Source organism: Ovis aries, chromosome 21, assembly GCF_016772045.2.
Source record: "Ovis aries strain OAR_USU_Benz2616 breed Rambouillet chromosome 21, ARS-UI_Ramb_v3.0, whole genome shotgun sequence".
Lineage (NCBI taxonomy): Eukaryota > Metazoa > Chordata > Mammalia > Artiodactyla > Bovidae > Ovis > Ovis aries.
The window spans coordinates 44,457,198-44,475,500 of NC_056074.1; the positions used below are offsets into that span (position 1 = coordinate 44,457,198).

The 18,303-nt window shown below is 54.1% G+C and overlaps 1 protein-coding gene across 2 annotated transcripts in view; it reads right to left on the reverse strand.

Annotated features, from left to right (window-relative positions):
- Nucleotides 1-10,830, reverse strand: part of SHANK2 (SH3 and multiple ankyrin repeat domains 2) — a 513,188-nt gene extending 502,358 nt beyond the window's left edge. For both annotated transcript variants that reach the window (XM_060404133.1, XM_042238157.2), the window contains exon 1: nt 1,639-10,830. In XM_060404133.1, coding sequence (XP_060260116.1) covers nt 1,639-1,701 — 63 coding nt within the window. In that variant the 5' untranslated portion in view covers nt 1,702-10,830. The remainder of the gene's footprint in view (nt 1-1,638) is intronic.
- Nucleotides 10,831-18,303: the final 7,473 nt, after the last annotated feature.

Below are 18,303 nucleotides of genomic sequence, written 5' to 3' on the forward strand. Positions count from 1 at the left end.
CCAGACAGAGCTCGGGTCCATCCGGTCTCCTGGGGACCCTGAGCTTTTCTCTAGCAGGAGGGGGGTCACCACCTTACTCCATCAAGTGGTGGGTCAAGGCAGGCGGGGGTCCTCGGAACACGGCTCCCACCTGGATGAAGGCTGAGCCCCCGGAAGCTGCCAACCTTGGGGCACTGAGCCCCCGGAAGCTGCCAACCATGGGGCACTGAGCCCTCGGAAGCTGCCAACCATGGGGCATGCCTGCTAAGACCAGGGCCAGTCACCATGGACAAGCAGAGGTGGACGAGGTCTCCAGTCCTGAGCACAAGACGCTCGGGCTGGGTGGCAGAGGCAGCCGTCAGCCATCCGCCCTCCCCACCACCTCGTTCTGGCTCCTGCTCCCGAGCCTCCTCCTGACCTTTGCGTTCCGTCTCCTGCCAGATGCCCCGATGGTTCCTAGGGCTTCCCAGGCACCGTCCACCCCCCACTGCCACTGACGAATCTCACCCCCCATTCAGCAGTGTTCACCCAGTGCCTGGCATCACGGGTGGGCTGTGAGTGTGCATGGAAGTGACAACGCACACAGACGTGGTAGCACCCGTCTTAACACCTGAGCCCTCTGGCGCCAGGGAGGGCGAGGCATGTGTCCAGCGCTGCACAACTGAGGCGCGGACCCTGGCCCAGATCTCCCTTCCGAATCCTTGACTGCTGGGCCTCTGCTTCTCTGGGGAGACACACGAAGCAGGATAAGGCCTGGGGTTCCTCCACTGAACAGACTTCAACGCCCAGAGCCCGGGGGAGGGGCTGGCTGCCTCGTCATACAGACAAGAAAGCGGGAAGCAGAGCCTGGAGCAGGGCAGGGAAGGGCTCTCTGTCCCCGCCCAGCACAGACCTCGTCTGCCAAGATGCTGCAAGGGGTCGGCCATAAGCCCCGGGACAGCAGATGTGGTCCGGGTGGGGCCCACAGGCGCACGCGGAGAAGGGATGAGGCCAGCAAAGCTGAGTCAGCACCACCCGCCGCTGCTGTTTCTCCGGTCCACGCTCTGGTCCCAGCCAGCCGATGGCCCCTTCCGCACATTAGAGAAAAGCCTCGTCAACACCACAGGCAGGCGCCCGCGGTCACACTCCGGAAGGCTGTGTGCCCCCCGCCTTTAATCAACAACCAGGCCCTGGGGGTGGGGGTCAGGACTCAGTGAGGGAGCCCCAGGGGCCAGGATGTCAGCGGGGACAAGGGAGGTCTGAGCCACCTCTCCAGGGAACGGATGATGCATGCATGATGCGTGGCCGCCGTCCGCCGCTGAGACAGTGGAACCCACGGGTGGTCGACGGTTCTAGAGCAAGTGTGGCCACCACCCTCCCTGGCGGCGGGGCTGAGACAGCCCCTCAAGGCATCGCCCCTCCCCGACCGTGGATGTCCAGGCAGCCAGACATGCCTGTAGTACTTGTCAGAACACGGGACAGGAGATGCCCAGGGACAGGGAGACAGCTCCGGCCTTCAAGCTGGACAGAGCTGACCTCCCCAGCCTCGGCCAGGTGGCCGGAGAGAACCTGCCATACCATCTTCAACTGTAAGGTGGGGGGCCAGCCCCGATGGTACTGGAGAAGGCAAGAATTTTTTTAAAAATGTATGCGAACGTGCTCAGCACTGCTAGTACTCACTGAGTAACTGCTATTTAATTGCAGGTGAAGTGAAGCTGTGTATATCTTCCCAGTCGGCTCCATTTTCGTGTGAGACCGCTCCGGCTGTAACAAAGCCCACAGCCTGGGCGGCTCAAATACCAGACCATTTCCTCCTGGTCCTGGAGGCTGAAATCCCAGACCCAGGTGTGGGCGGGGCTGGTTCTCCTGGGGCCTCTCTCCTGGGCATGCAGATGGCTGTCTCCTCCCCTCACAGGGTCGTCCCTCTGTGTGTGTCTGTATCCTGACCTCCTCTTCTTGTAAGGACACCAGTCCTATTATATATGACCACCCATGTGACCTCACATCACCTGGACCATCTCTTCAGAGGCCCCATGGGGTCACAGAGTTAGACACAGCCTAGTGACATGCACCTCTCCTAACAAAGGAAGACGTTTAGAGAAAAGGAACAGCGCGATGCCAAATGAGGAGACAAATCGGCAAGCAAAAAACCTGTAGAGACAATGGCCTGGAAGACAAGAGTTCAGGTACAACCCATATGATAACATCACTCGTGCAGCGCTGCCATGAACCTACACACACCTTGTTGCCGTTCAGTCGCTCAGTCCTATCCAACTCTTTGCAACCCCACGGACTGCAGCACGCCAGGCCTCCCTGTCCTCCACTATCTCCTGGAGTTTGCTCAGACTCATGTCCATCGAGTCAGTGATGCCATCCACGCATCTCGTCGTCTGGCGTCCCCTTTCCCTCCTGCCCTCAGTCCTTCCCAGTATCAGGGCGTTTTCCAGTGAGTCAGCCCTTCTTCCAATGTCTTGTATGTCACAATAAAGCCTTTTTTTATTACTCATGTCTCCTGTTTCATTATGTCCTTTTTAACGTCTCTCTTTTATCTTTTACAGCACAGTTGCCCTACGGCCCATCACTTGTAGGAAGAAAGTAGAGCAAAGATGCTTAAGGCAAAAGTACCGAGAACCACCTACAGGGACTCTCACTCCAGTCACTGGCTGGAACCCAGTGCCCCTGAATGGAACAAAACAATGCTGTGACCTCCCAAGCTGCCCCCTGGAACCCGAACCTTCACAAAGATGTCATAAATAAAGGAAAACTCAAGGCAAGGGTTAATGGGACTGGCTGCACCAGCTTAAATGGAAGAGCCTCGCCCTGATCAGGAAAATTACTTAATCAATCCACTTTTACACTTTCCGCCTTCAGTCATTACCAAGAATGTTCACTTACAAATGCAAATTGCAAGGAAATCTATACTCATTAAGGCTTTCTTTTTCTTGGAGTTTTTATCGAGCCATCAGGAGGCTATCGGCTCATAAAGGTGACAGAAAAAGCGAGACCCAGAGAAGGCAATCAAGCCTGCCTAATTAAGTCATGTGCAGGGCGCCCGAGGAAACAGCAGAGCACCTCCTCCAAAATATTACACCTCCAGTGGGGGAAGAGGCTCCGCCAAAGGCAAACACCCACTTCAAACAAAAGCCATGTAGTTCACTCTTCTTTGCACGCGTGCTAAGTCACTTCAGTCGTGTCTGACTCTTGGTGACCCCATCGACTGCAGCCCGCCAGGCTCCTCTGTTCACAGGATTCTCCTGCAAGAATACTGGAGCGGGTTGCCACTTCCTCCTGCGAGGCATCTTTCCGACCCAAGGATCGAACCCCCGTCTCTTTACGTCTCCTGCACTGGCAGGCGAGTTCTTTAACGCTAGTGCCACCTGGGAAGCCCTCACTCTTCCTTACTGCCTTAAAAAGCCTAGAGGACGGAGCCTGGTTGTTTGGAAAGTATTAGGAAAAGAGAAATAAAATCCTTCTCAAGGCGGCCTCATTAGGTGATGCTGAGAGATAACACCAGAGCAGAGGCTGTACCAAAGCCAGACACACTTAACGTCCAAGTCGCGCAAGCCGCTGGGATCAGACATGACGGTGACTCTCACGGGAGGGGAGCAGATTCCCCCTGGCGTTCCAGCGCACAGATCCCAACGCTGCTTCACACAGCCCTGCAGCAATCCCAAGTCCAAGGACTGTTTTTTTTTGTTTGTTTGTTTTTGTTTTTCCAGAAAGAGATGCCCATTCCCTGAGTTTACCTACTGTCCACAGAGAGAGTCCATCCCCCAGAGCCAGACCTGAAGCAAGACTCCTCCTGACCCCACACCGCAGAAGGACCAGGATCGCCATCACATGGGAGAACTGAGCCGGGGAATACCTGCCGTTTCTCCGAGGTCAAAGGGCACCACCTGGCCATCAGGACCAGAGTCCCGGTCCAGCTGGGCGCCAGCATCCCCCTGGATGTCCTGTGCAGTGAGCTCTCTGCCTGGAGGTCCCCGTCCCTTTCCTGACCCCTTGGCACCTGCAGGAGTTTGCTGGGGCTGCTGAGACAAAGGACCGCAGATGGGGTGACATCGGACATCTCCTGCCTCTCGGCTTCGGGGCTGCACGTCCAAGACCGCCGCGTCAGGTTCCAAGCGGGACCTGCCAGGGAAGGAGCCGAGGTCCCTCCCCTCCACCTGTGGACGGCCGTCTTCACGCTCACCTGGCTTGTCCCTGTGGGCACGTCCGTCTCCAAACTCCCCTGATTATGAGGACCAGAGTCACGCTGGATGACGGCCCACCCGAGTGATCCTGGTTTACCTGAATCGCCTCTTTACAGCCCAGCTCCAAATACAATCACATTCTGGATTTGGAGAGGGGGGTGCTTCCCTGGTGGCTCAGATGGAAAGAATCCCTCTACAAACAGGGAGACCTGGGTTCAATCCCTGGGTCAGGAAGATCCCATGGAGAAGAGAAAGGCAACCCACTCCAGTATTCTTGCCTGGAGAATCCCATGGACAGAGGAGCCTGGCGGGCTACAGTCCGTGGGTCAAATAGAGTCGGACATGAGTTGGCAACTAAACACTTTCTGGACACGGGGGTTAGGACACTAATGTGTAATGTGTAGATCTGGGTGACATAGCCCAGGCTATGACAGCAGTGTCCCTGGAGAGGCCAGGTCAAATGGCACCACCATTTCTGTGTTGCAGGGATGTCACCGCAGAGAGAGAACCCCAAAGCCTTATAACACGAAACAGATCTCCAGCAACTCAGGGTGGGGGGAATGGGCAGGGTGGGTGTCCAGACAATTCACAGGCAAAGCTTCCCCAAGTGGCCCCCGAGGCTGCATCTGAGGCCTGTCTGCAGGTGCCTGGGCCTCAAGCGCCCTAAGAAGCAAGCACCGAGGGAGCTGGCGCGGGCCCTGACTCCAGCACGGCGCTGGGCAGTCAGGGCTGGGAGTTCACTCGGGGACCCTGCAGCCCCCACAGTCCACCTTCAGCTACCCACAAACCACCTTTGCTGTCAGGATCTCAGGCCCCAAAGCTGCTCACTCCCTGGTCGTCTTTGAATTACCTCTTTTTTAACTTCAAATTTTATTCAAAAAGGAAAACCAGAATCAAGCCAGTAAACACAACCTAACTGCTGGACCCAAAGGGCAGATGAGGGTGGGAGGGGGCTGATATCAAGGAGAGGCCTGGCCAGAGAGACACAGAAGAATGCGGAACCCAGGCCCGGCAAAGCTGTAAGTTACACGCAGGTGCAAAGGACCCAAAGAAACGGCCATCAGGTGTCTTCAGAGCCAGGTTGGAAGCAATCAGAGGCTTGCTGCTAAGTCGCCTCAGTCGTGTCCGACTCTGTGCGACCCCAGAGACGCCAGCCAGCCAGGCTCCCCTGTCCCTGGGATTCTCCAGGCAAGGACACTGGAGCGGGTTGCCATCTCCTTCTCCAATGCATGAAAGTGAAAAGTGAAAGTGAAGTCGCTCAGTCGTGCCTGACTCCTAGCAACCCCATGGACTGCAGCCCACCAGGCTCCTCCATCCATGGGAGTTTCCAGGCAAGAGTACTGGAGTGGGTTGCCATCGCCTTCTCTGAATCAGAGGCTTAAGAGAGCCAAAAGGAGTAAAAAGGACAAGTAAAAAGATACCAAAAGCACCTAACCAGTATCACGCTGGGTTGGCCAAAAGGTTTTTTTGGGTTTTTCTTAACATTTTAAATCCGTCTGGGTATTTTGATAACATCTTAAATCATCTTAAAGTGAAATAAGGTTTCACTTTTATACCCTGGACCTGTTTACACTCGTCATCCCAGTCAAAACTGGCAACGGAATGGCAAGTTTAGTCATAAGACTTTGCACCCAAAGTATAATTTAAAAGAAAGTTCAAAAATGTCTAGAATGTTTCAGAGAATGTGAGTTTCCCAATTTTCAGTATAATTAGGTTACACTTTACTAATCAAAGTAATGAAAGAATGATTTTCATCCCTGAAACAGAATTTTTGTTAAAATTCATGGGCATTTGAGTTTGTAAGTGAGATCCCACTGTTATCAAAGGCCCATTTTTTAATTTTTTTGGCTGCACCCCACAGCACATGAAATCTGAGCTCCCAACCAGGGATCGAAGCTGCGCCCTCTGCACTGAAGGCGAATCTTAACAATGGACCACGGGGAAGTACCAAAGTCTCATTCTTCTTAAGGGATTGTAAAATCACCTCGATTCATAGAGAACAGCCATAAATCAAATTCACGAGCTTTAGGAAAGCTAAGTCTTAGGGAATGTACATTGAATAAACTCAATATTGATTCTAAAATCACAAATAACTGAAAGTTCTCTTCGCTTCATGGGAAACGTTTGCTGGGGAAAAAGTAGGAAATTTTTAGGGGCAGACTGCTTGCCAACAAGGAAAGCCAGCTGTCCCCTGAAAACGCACAACCTCAAAGTTGAAAATTATAATTTATTTGGTGGACTTTCTGAGGACTTAAGTCCAGAAAAACAGCCTCTTAGATCACTGAGGGACTGCTCTGAAAAGGTAACGGAGAGCCAGGTTACACAGGGGTTGTGGCAACAAAATCAAGCAGTTGGAACATCAGACGATCAGCTCAAGTTAATCAATTTAGCGGATTTCCCTGCACCGGAAGATGCAAGAGTCTGGGCTCACTGAAATCACTCCTTTGATATGACCTCAGCTGCCTGGAGCCAGCACCCTGGCCCCTCAGGGTGCACCGCCTGAGGTGACGACACTTTTGCCATAAAGTGCCGGGTGAAGTGTGAAATTCCACTTGGGGAAAGGCAGCCCTGGGGCGCGCAGCTGCGGCCTGGGTTCCACACCCACAGGCCCCGGGGCAGGCTCATCCGGCCGGGCCATCACACCAGCACTGGCGATTACGTACCGCTTCCCCGAACTCCACCCCACTGTTCTGCCTCGGGCACCTGCCCACCCCACCGCGGCCGACGTGGGGACCACGTTCCCTGTGCGTCAAGATCGGGAACCAGCCTTGGTACTGCCACGTGCTGTGTGACTTTGAGAAAGCCCCTCGACCTCTCTGAATATTCCGCCCATCACCTGTCACACGAAGCTGTAGTTCTTGTTTCCCTGAGTTCAGACAATCATCTGAGTTCTTCATCAGGCGATCCCTGCAGAGTCGCTTTATAAATTTCAAGTTCTGTTTCTGGCTAAAGCACATAAGGCCAGCCTGGAAGTCAGACTCAAATAAATGGAAATAGTTGATGAAAACGAGCTCTTATCCGGATACAAGAGCCTCGGCAACAAATTACTGTCCCTGAGTCAAAGCAGCCCGCATCTGCGGGTGGAAGCCTGGTGCCTGGACTGAACGGACTGGAGCAGGACAGGCAGCAGCCGGCCTGTGGACACTCCCAGCCACGGGGATGGCAGTTCACGCCATCCTTTCCCCGTGGCGGTCCTGCCCTGTTAAGAGGTGCTCCATGGAAGGAGGGGGCCCCAGGCAGCAACAGGTGACCCGGCTCCTCTGCATGGTCTCTGGGCAACAGCCTGCAGGCAGCGCAGCCTCAGGGGGAAGGGGGCACAGCGTGGCTGCCAGCGAGGGTCCCCAATGCCAGCCCTCCAAGGATGCCTCCAAAGCGGGTCGGCTCCCGGCGACCCAGCCAGGACGTCACGCCTTGCCGGGCGGAACTCCAACGCCCTGCAGCTGGACGAGACAGCCGGCGACCCCGTCCAGGATAAGCAGACCTCGGGCGAGGGCTCCCCATAACCGTGTTAACGGGAACAGTGTTGCAGGCACCAAAGATGCAAGGAAACAGCAAAAGTCTGGGGGTGGCAGTGGGGAGGCCTCTCCCCCTCCCCACAGAGAGAACGGCATCTCACTGCAAAACAGATTATTCTTCCTCAAGGCATGCGCTTCTATTTTCTCATTCGTCCCTTTTTTTTTTTTTTTTTTAGCAGTTTCAGGTTCACAACAAACTTGAGAAGAAGGGATGGAGACTTCCCGTGTGCCTCCCCCACCCCGAGGTACAGATCCCGCACCACCGACGTCCCCACCAGAGCGGCCCACTGGTTACTGATGAACCCAGAGAGGCACGTCGTCATCACCCAGAGTCCACGGTTTAAACCAGGGCTCACTCTTGGTCTTGCATCTTCCATGAGTTCGGACAGATGTTTAATGTATCCACCACTGCAGCATCACGGAGAGGATTTCCTGCCCTGAAAAGCCCTCCATGCTCTCTCTACTCACCCCTCTCCACACCACACTCCCACCCCTGGCAGCCAATGATGCTTTCACTGTCTCCACAGTCTTGCTTTTTCCAGAATTTTATAGTCGGAGCTGTACACTGCGGGCTTCCCTGGCGGCACAGTGGTAAAGAATCAGCCGGCCCGTGCAGGGGACGCAAGACTCAGGTTTGACCTCTGGGTTGGAAAGATCCCCTGGAGGAGGAAGCGGCAACCCGCAGAAGCCTAGCAGGCTGCAGTCCATGGGGCCACAGATCCAGACAAGACTGAGCACACACACACACACACACACACACACACACACACACACACGCACACACACATACTGGGTAGCCTTTCCAGACTGGCTTCTTTCACACCGCATAGCATTTAAGGTTCCTCCATGTCTTCCCGTGTGCGAGAGTTCATTTCTTCCTACTGCTGGATAATATTTCATCTGAAGGGCACCTCAGGGCTTCCAATTCCTGGCAATTATAAATGAAACCTGTGTTCAGGTTTTCGTGTGGACTGAGTTCTCACCTCTGGGTTAGTGCTCAGGAACGTGATCGCTGGACACACGCTAAGGCTGTGTTTGGTTCTGTAAGAAGCCGCTGAATTGTCTTCTGCGGCAGCCGCAGCAGTGAGTTCCTGCTGCCCCACACCCTCCCTGTATCTGACACTATCACTCCAGGTTGGGCCATTCTCCTAGGTGTGTGGTGGCATCTGGGGTTCGTTTTAGCAATTTTTATAAGGAAATAAAATTCACCATTTAAAGAGGACAGCTCAGTGGTTTTCCGGTGTTTCGTATGAGCATCACCAGTGTCTAATTCCAGGCCATTTCTATCAGCCAAATGGAGACCCCCAAGCCCATCACATTCACTCCCCATTCCTTCCTCCTCCAAATCCCACCCTGGTCAACCCTGCCCCTCCCCACCGGGAACTGCACTGTCTCATTCAGGGCACTTCACGTAACTGCAGTCACACAGGTGAGGCCTCTCGCGTCTGGCTTCTCTCTCTTGGTGTACCGTTCCTGAGGTCCATCCGTGGTGCAGCGAGCGTCAGGGCTTCATGCCTTTCCGTGGATGAATGATATTCCCTTGTACAGATGGACCACGTGTGTTTATCCATTCGTCTGTGGGTGGCCATCAGTGTTTCTGTGAAGAGTCACACGTGTCCATGTCTCCTGGGCAGACACGTCTGACCCTGTGTTCCCGCCTCTTGGGTATGTGCCCGCGAGTGGAACCGCTGGGTCTGCCTAACTCCTTGAGGACCTGCAGCCTGCCCTCCTCCGTGGGCAATCACATTTTCCCCAGTTGCAACAGTCACTCTCTTTCATCAGTGGCCATTCAGTCTTTAACCCTCTGCTTATCCAATATCGCCCCCATCTTACCAATCAGGAGACAGAGGCATAAAGAGAGAGGACAAGTACCTAAACCAGAGAGCCAAGAGATGGCAGAACCAAGATGTGATGCTGGACCCAGAATCCACTCTCCGAAATACTGCTGTGCGGTGACGGGTGAACACAGCTGGTCACGATCATCCAGACCCTTGACGGGACTCCTGGGAGGGCACCTCTGAGCCCTTGAAATGTCCTCCTGAGAAGAGTGACTGCGTTTATATGAGGCCATGAGCCACACAGGTCATTTATATGAACGACATGGTTTATGGGGAGGGCCCCGGGCTTGATGGAGGGGCTGGAGACTAAGCTCAGCCTGCAGGTGGTCCACCATGCCTCTGTGACCGACCCCCAGGAAAACCCCAGGACTCCCTAATGCTCCCCGGGGAGGAATCCTGATTGGCAGCAGCTCATGTGTGCTGTCGCACAGGGCTTCTGGAAGAATCAAGTGTCGTTTGCAAGAGTCCTCTGGGACAGGACAGCTGGGAGCTGGCGCCTGGTCCCCCTGGACCCTGGCCCACGAGCCTTTACATCAGCTGATTTCACCTGTGCCATCTCTCTGTAACGAAGTGTGACTACATCAGCTTGGCTGAGTCCTGCGAGTCCTTCTGGAGAATCACTGAACTTGAGGGTGGTCTGAGGGCCCCTGAACAGCCGGTTCTGTAAGTGACTATAGCTCTCAGGAGCAGGGCTGCATGGATGAGGCGGGGAACCTGATACCTGTACCAGCAGGTAGGTCACCTGCATAAAAGCAAAACAGGTAAATCTAAAGAAAGAATCAAACACCACAGAGAGGAAATCTGGAGAAGCCTGCTCCCAGAGTAACCGGAGGACCAGGGCAAGTGCCCCGGCTTGCGGGCACGTTTCCTGGCTCGAGGCGGCCGCAGGAACAACGCCTCCCCCCACCCCCAAGGCAGGTAACGGGATCCGACTCGCTTCCCGTCTGCACTGCCCAGAACAACTGCCAACTCCCAGGTAAGGTGAGCCTGTGTGGGCAGGGACCCGGTTCCCATGGACAAGTTCTCAGGTGACGGGCTCCCCACGTGAAGATGAGGACACGGTGCTGCCCGCGACTCCAGACACACATGTGCATCACAGACACACACGGGGCGTCTGTCCCCCGCCAGCCACCGCGGCATTTTAGGGCAAGCCCCACCCAGGCTTCACCTGGACCCCTCAGCCGCGGCCTGATCAGAGACACAGAAGCAAGCCCAGGGGCGTGCTTCCCGTCACACGAACTAGTTCGCTCCCTGGACACCGCCACGGAGCTACAGAGCCCGTCCTGGGCAAGGGGTGCAGGATACAGACACCACAGAGACCACACCTCCTCGGAAAGGGCGCCCTCTCCACTGCTGGTGAGGATGCAAAGAGAGGCGGCCAGCACGGAGAACAGTGCAGAGAGTCCTCAAAACCCAGAGTGGCTGCAAGACCCAGCAACTGAGCTTCCTCTAGAAACAGAAATAACGCTATGATCCAGCAACCTCACTCCTGGGCGTATATCCGGAGAAAACTTTCATTCAAAAAGATACATGCACGCCTGTGTTCACAGCAGCCCTCTTCACAATAGCCAAGACGTGGAAATGACCTAGACGTCCATCAGCAGATGGGTGGATAAAGGTGTGGTACATATATACAGTGGAGTATTACTCGGCGCTAAAAAAGGAATGAAATTTGGGTCATTTGTAGAGACATGGATAGACCTAGACTCTATCATACGGAGTGAAATTAGTCAGAAAGAGAAAAACAAATGTCATACATTAACGCATGCTCGTGGAATCCAGAAAAATCGTACAGATGAACCTAGTTCCAGGGCAGGAATAGAGACACAGACGTAGAGAATGGACTTGTGGGCTCAGCACGGGATGTGGGATGAGGTGGGAGATTAGGGCTGACATATATGCGCTGCTGCTGCTAAGTCGCTTCAGTCGTGTCTGACTCTGTGCGACCCCACAGACGGCAGCCCACCAGGCTCCCCCGTCCCTGGGATTCTCCAGGCAAGAACACTGGAGTGGGTTGCCATTTCCTTCTCCAGTGCATGAAAGTGAAAAGTGAAAGTGAAGTTACTCGGTCGTGTCCGACTCTTCGCAACCCCATGGACTGCATCCTACCAGGCTCCTCCGTCCATGGGATTTTTCCAGGCAAGAGTACTGGAGTGGGGTGCCACTGCCTTCTCCTCTACCAGGCGTAAAACAGACAGCTAGCGGGAAGCTGCCGTGTAGTAAAGAACACGGAGCTCAGTCCGGTGCTCTGTGGTGACCTAGATGGGCGAGAAGGAGGGGTGGGAGGGAGGCCAAAGAAGGAAGGGATCCATTCACACACATGGCTGATTCACTCCACTGTACAACACTGTAAACCAATTACATTCCAAAAAAACAAAAGGATGTGCAAAAAAAAATACCCAATGGGCCTGAACTACATTCCAACGTCCTAGTCGCTGGATTAAATATTACTTTGAATCCATTTCGTGACTATGAAACAGCTCTGATTGGTGGAACCGCTCTCTCTAAAAACATCCAGGGAGAATGAGCGCTGGAAGGCGCCTGTGTACCTACCATTCGGGTGGAAGGAATAAATACAAAAGAGGAACAGGAGCGGAAATATTTAGAGAACGTGGAACAGCAGCCCTTCCTTCCATCCCCGGCTGTGCATCTGACAGACAGGTAAATTTGCCCTATTTTTCCATCCATGGCTACGGGACCACAGCAAAATTACAGAGACCGGCTGGCTTGCTGCCTAGGCAAACAGGCAACAATCTGTAATAGAATAAAAATGTCAACAGTAAAAAAGAAAAAAGAAAGAAAAGGGGACAATTTGCACCCATGCAAACACCTTGAGTTTTATTTCCAACCGTCTGAGATAGGAAAAACCTCTTTCGGCAGAAGGTTGATGTGTTTGTTCTGGTAAGCTACATTCTCTCTGACTTCTCCCTTGCTCCTTCCAAGGAAAGGTGAAGTCAAGGAGTCACACGGCAGCTGACCCTTCCAGGAGAACTGGACCACAGGCTGGCATCAGCCCCCACCCAGCTAGGGCTTGTGTGAGACCCTCTGCTGGGTGCATCCCGGCTCTGTAGAACAGCAGGGAGCTCCAGACACCAGGCTCTCAATCGGATTCCCCCAACACAGCTCCTTGGAGCTGTTTCACAAAATCCATCTCCTTGTGAATCTGTGGTTAAACCCCAGAGTCACCAAACCTAGAAAATTCCTGACTTGGCAACATGACTTTTTTCTTCTGAAACAGATTGTTATTGGTGCTCTGTTGTTCAGCTGCTAAGTCATATCTGACTCTTTTGCGACCCCATGGACTGTGGCTCACCAGGGTCCTCTGTCCATGGGATTTTCCAGGCAAGAATACTGAAGTGAGACACATATACACTTACAGTCACGTGAGTAGCACTTTACTTATACTCACTAACCTCTTGCTTACCAGGAAGCTGTCTCTATGAACCTCAGTAAATCCAGCCCCACCCTGAGACCAGATACTAACTCATTCCATAGGGTTACTTCCACTTGCTTGGCACAGGCTCAGAGGACGGGAGAGACCCAGCTTCTGCTGGGAGAACCCAGGACACACAGCCTGCTCCGCTCAGAGAAACCACCCTCCAACACCTCGATGCAGGCAAGCCGAGCGCCAAAGATCTCGCTCAGCAGCCTCGGGCCTGGAGGTAAAACTACCTCAGGAAACAGAGACAGCAAGGCGTGAGAACGTGCAATCAGTGCCTGGGATCCTCAGGCACAGGACACACAACCTGGGGCCAGGGCGGGAGCCCCGCTGACCTGAGGGCTGGCCCGCTGCTCGGGGGCCAGGGTTTAGAGGCCTCCCAGGAGACTGCAGCCGCGGAGGCCTCCCTGCCCCAAGGAAGCTGAGCGGGGCTCCGTCGGGACAAAGCGCCTCTTTCCAGCTCTCCGGCCCACAGTCCAGCTCTCCGGCCCACAGTCCTGGACTCGGCGTGACACTCGCACATGTCACCAGTTCTTTTTGGAAACAGCTTGGGGAAGATCTAACCCACAGGCCACACAACTCACTGGCTGTTCAGTTGCTCAGTCGTGTCCATCTCTTTACGACACCATGGATTGCAGCATGCCAGGCCTCCCTGTTCTTCACTGTCTCCCTGAGTTTGTTCAAACTCATGTCCATTGAATCAGCAATGCCATCCAGCTATCTCATCCTCTGTCATCCCCTTCTCCTCCCGCCTTCAATCTTTCCCAGCATCAGGGTCTTTTCCAGTGAGTCAGCTCTTCACATCAGGTGGCCAAAGTACTGGAGCTTCAGCATCAGCATCAGTGCCTCTAATGAACATTCAGGACTGATTTCTTTTAGGATGGACTGGTTGGATCTCCTTGCAGTCCAAAGGACTCTCAAGAGCCTTCTCCAGCACCACAGTTCAAAAGCATCAATTCTTCAGCACTCAGCCTTCTTCACGGTCCAACTCTCACACCCACACGTGACTACTGGAAAAAACCACAGCTTTGACTGGACAGACCTCTGTCCGCAAAGTAATAGGCTGTCTAGGTTTGTCATAGCTTTTCTTCCAAGGAGCAAGTGTCTTTTAATTTCATGGCTGCAGTCACCATCTGCAGTGATTTGGGAGCCCAAGAAAATAAAGTCTCTCACTGTTTCCATTGTTTCCCCATCTATTTGCCATGAAGTGATGGGACCAGATGCCATAACCTTCATTTCTTGAATGTTGACTTTTAAAACAGCTTTTTCACTCTCCTCTTTCACCTTCATCAAGAGGCTCTTTAGTTCTTTGTCACTTTCTGCCATAAGGGTGGGGTCATCTACATGTCCGAGGTTATTGATATTTTTCCCAGCAATCTTGATCCCAGCTTGTGCTTCATCCAGCCTGGCACTTCTCATGATGTACTCTGCATAGAAGTTAAATAAGCAGGGTGACGATATGCAGCCTTGACATTCTCCTTTCCCAGTTTGGAACCAGTCCACTATTCCATGTCCGATTTTGGTGCTTCTTGACATGCATATAGTTTTCTCAGGAAGGTACAATTCAGCAGGTCTCCTGAGATCATGGAGTTGAGTAGACCATCACCTCTGTCCATATCAAAACAGTTACACAGTCTCAAGAACACTGTAATTCTCAGCCATCACCTCCCAAACCCCCAGCCCCACCACGCCTGGCAACCACTCAGGACTTTCTATCTCTAGAAATTTGCCTTTTGGGGGGCATTTCATATAAAATGGAATCACACGCTATAGAACCATTCAACTCTCTTTTATCTCTTTTCTTTGACTCTCTTTTGCGAAAAGCCTTGTCCTTGGGCAAAGCTAGCACTGCCCATGTTTCCATGAATTCTACGCCTGAATCACCTCAAAATACGAGACTGTAATACACTTGAACCTCTCAGCATAGTGTCCATCTCAAAAAGGCTTTTGTTATGGGATTTCTCTGATGGTGCAGCGATTGAGAATGTGCCGTGCAATGCAGGGGACATGGGTTTGATCCCTGGTCAGGGAACTAAGCTTCCTGCATGCTGCAAGGCCACACACTGCAATGAAGCCCCATCACAGCCAAAATAATAATTAAGAAAAGGTTTTGTTATGTCCTCAGCTTTCACTGAGGTCAAACAGTATATGACAACTATTGGGGCGTTTCTGGTCAAACGCCAACTGAAGACACCACTTGGGAACATTCCTCCTAGACCAGAGCACTAATTAAGAAAACCTGTTCTCCAGGTGAACTCATACTAGAGAAAAGCGCTCGGCTAGCCCAGCTTTCCCTTTTCCCCCTGGCTCCCAGGAGGCTCAGAGATAAAACACATATGTGACTGCAAAGCCACGCTATTCATCCCAGGAGCTGGTCATAGCCTGATGGTTTTGGCAGAGTTGTAATGGTCTTCAACCCAATGTTAACAGTCCATGGAGTCCCGAAGAGTCAGGCACAATGGAGCAACTAAGCACAGCACGACCCAACATTAAAGCAGAGTTCTCAGTGGGGCCTGCAGCAGAATCACTCGGTTAGTAAACTAACAAGGCAGATTCCTATTGAACCGGATGAGGCCTTAGAACCTGTGATTTCAACAAGACGTCCAAGAGTTCTCATTCCTTGGCTCAGGTTCCAAGTCAAAAGCAAAATAACACAGCCCTTTCCCTAGGACTGAGATGACCCATTTGGGTCAACAAACCCAGTTCTTCCTCATCCTCAATCGTCCTCACCCCTGCAGGGAGCATTGGTGAGCTGGCCCAAGTGCTGTGTGCAGGAGCTGTGGTAGACGCGGCCGGCACACACACGCGGCCGGGGGGAAGGGCTCCACCTGCCGAGATGACGAGGCGGCCCTTGGCTGAGCGGTCTGGGAGGATCTACATGACAAGCACAACGGCCAGCACCGCTTTCGCGAGACCTCATGGCCTCCATCTCAGTCCTCAGAGGAGACCAGCAGCTCCCATGGAGACTCCGGTCCACCTGGACCCCTGCAGCCTTCTCAACATCACACTCCAACCCTGGGGCTCTGCGAAGCCCGAGGTCATTCAGGCATCAGCTCTACGGGTCCCCATCCCGACTCGGAGGGATGTTTCCCTCCCCACCTTCTCAGTGGGCGACCAGGTCTATCGTGGTTGGAGGAGGCGGGGGGCAGAGGAGCAGAAGGAAACCCAAGGGCACTGGGCTCTCCCCCACACTGGCCCCGGGACGCCCGAGGGTGCAGCTGTGTCCTGCGCAGCCCCTGGGGGCTGGGGGCCGCGGTCTCAGAGAGCGTGCAAGAGTGCAGACGGGGAACCCTCCTGGGAGGTGGGGTCTCCGGACAGTCAAGGGGTCGGGAACCAGGAGGGGAGGCGCAGAGAGCAAACGTGAGAACCACGCATCTGGGGTGGAGCCACTGGGCACGGGAAACACGCCCACGGACAGTGTGGAGCCACGTGCCGCCATGAGGGGTGGGCATGGCCTGGCAGGCTCCCTGACCCCTCAGGCCTCCTTGCTCCCTCTGTCCTGGTAAGACGTGAAGGTCCTGGGGCGGCCGGAGCAGAATGTACCCGCCCAGAAAGACCAAAGGCAGGAGGCGTGTGGGCAGGGCTTGGGGTGCCCACTGGACCTCCAGGCCTCGGAAGCGGGTGGAAGCTCTGAAAGCGGATGTTCGTGGGGGACACTCTGAATGTGTGAAACACTTGGGGCATTTCTGCGAGGCTCAGCAGTGTGCGCTCAGCGTGTGGACCTCCGGCTCAGTCCGGCCGAGAGCGGGGGTGCTCAGGGCCTTCTTAAAGGAAAGTAGTCCTGAATATTCACTGGAAGGACTGATGCTGAAGCTGAAACTCCAATACTTTCGCCACCTGATGCGAAGAGCCGACTCACTGGAAAAGACCCTGGCTCTGGGAAAGACTGAAGATGGAAAAAGGGGACGACAGAGGAACTGAACTCAACTCAACTGAACCGAACGCCTCTCCCAGCGGTTTGCCTGGGGCTGCGTCCTGCAGACAGTGACAGGGTGATGGCACTGCCCACGCCAGTGCCAAGCCCACTCCCTAAGATCTCAGCTGGGCCACGGCGACCTGGGGAAAGGGCATCACGTCTTCCCGTGGTGACCAGCTAGCCATCAAGGTAAGCCTGTTCAAATTCTGAGCCCCAGTCACACACGAGGCCCCACTTCCCTTCCTCTTCACTGAAATGTGACCCTGTCCCCCGACCGCAGTGAAATCAGGATTCATGCGGTGTATGACCGTCCAGGGTCTGCTGTGACAAAGGGCCCCAGGCGGGGCTGCTCAGAGCGACACAAACATATCCTCTCCCAATCCTGGAGGCTGAAAGTCTGTAATCAGGTTCACGGGACGGAAATCCAGGGGTTGCAGAGCTGGCTCCCTCCGAGGGCTCTCGGGGAGGGGCCTTCCTGTCTCTTCCGGCCTCCAGGGGCTCCAGGTGTCCCAGCTCACAGCTGCGTCCCCCAGCCCCTGCCTTTACGGGTCTCCTCTGCTCAGACCTGCCTGTTGTAAGGCCTCTTGTGATGGCATTACAGGTCCAATGAGACAATCCTGGGTAACCCGTACATCCCAGGACCCTTAGGGTTCATGGTGAAGGACAGAGAAGCCTGGTGTCCGTGGGGTCACAAAGAGTCAGACACAAGTTAGCGACTGAGCAACAGCTTCATGAAAATGCAATCTCTGAATTCGTTCAGGCTAGCACCGTGACTCACGGGTGAGAATTCACTGACTCGAAAAGACCCTGATGCTGGGAGAGACTGAGGGCAGGTACAGAAGGGGACACACAGCAGAGGATGAGATGGTCGGATGGCATCACGTTAATTACCTGCGCATTAATTCCATTACCCTAAAGCGAAACCCTCTGCCGTCCGGTACGCAACATCCTGGCTGCTCCCTAAATCACCACCCGAGCGTCATTTTCCATGTTTTTCCATGGATCGCTTCCAAAGGCCTGAAACCCAGAATCCACACCGCTCTGCTACGTGATGACCATCTCCACTGCAAGGGGACGCGGTGGCCAGGACGGGGGCCGTGGGGCGCCCACGCAGGGGCATCCACGATGAACGGCGGCCTCTAGGACATCCGGAGGTCGCTGAAGGGCAGGGTCCCTTCTCAGAACACCTGAGGATGCAGGAAAAACAGCTGAGAAGGAGATGAAGTGCACAGAAAAATCCATGCCTGATGGAGAATTCTGCCTCCGTTCCCCCCACCCACTCAGGACACAGCACTTCCTGAGCTCACAAAGACTGATGCCCGAGAGGCGGAAACTAACCCCCCTCCATCCACAGCACAGGACCACCATCTTTCTCCAGCTGAGAGGCCTTGGGAGGCTCCCCTGAGACTCATCTCTCCGTGAACACCCGGCCCGCCAAGGCCCT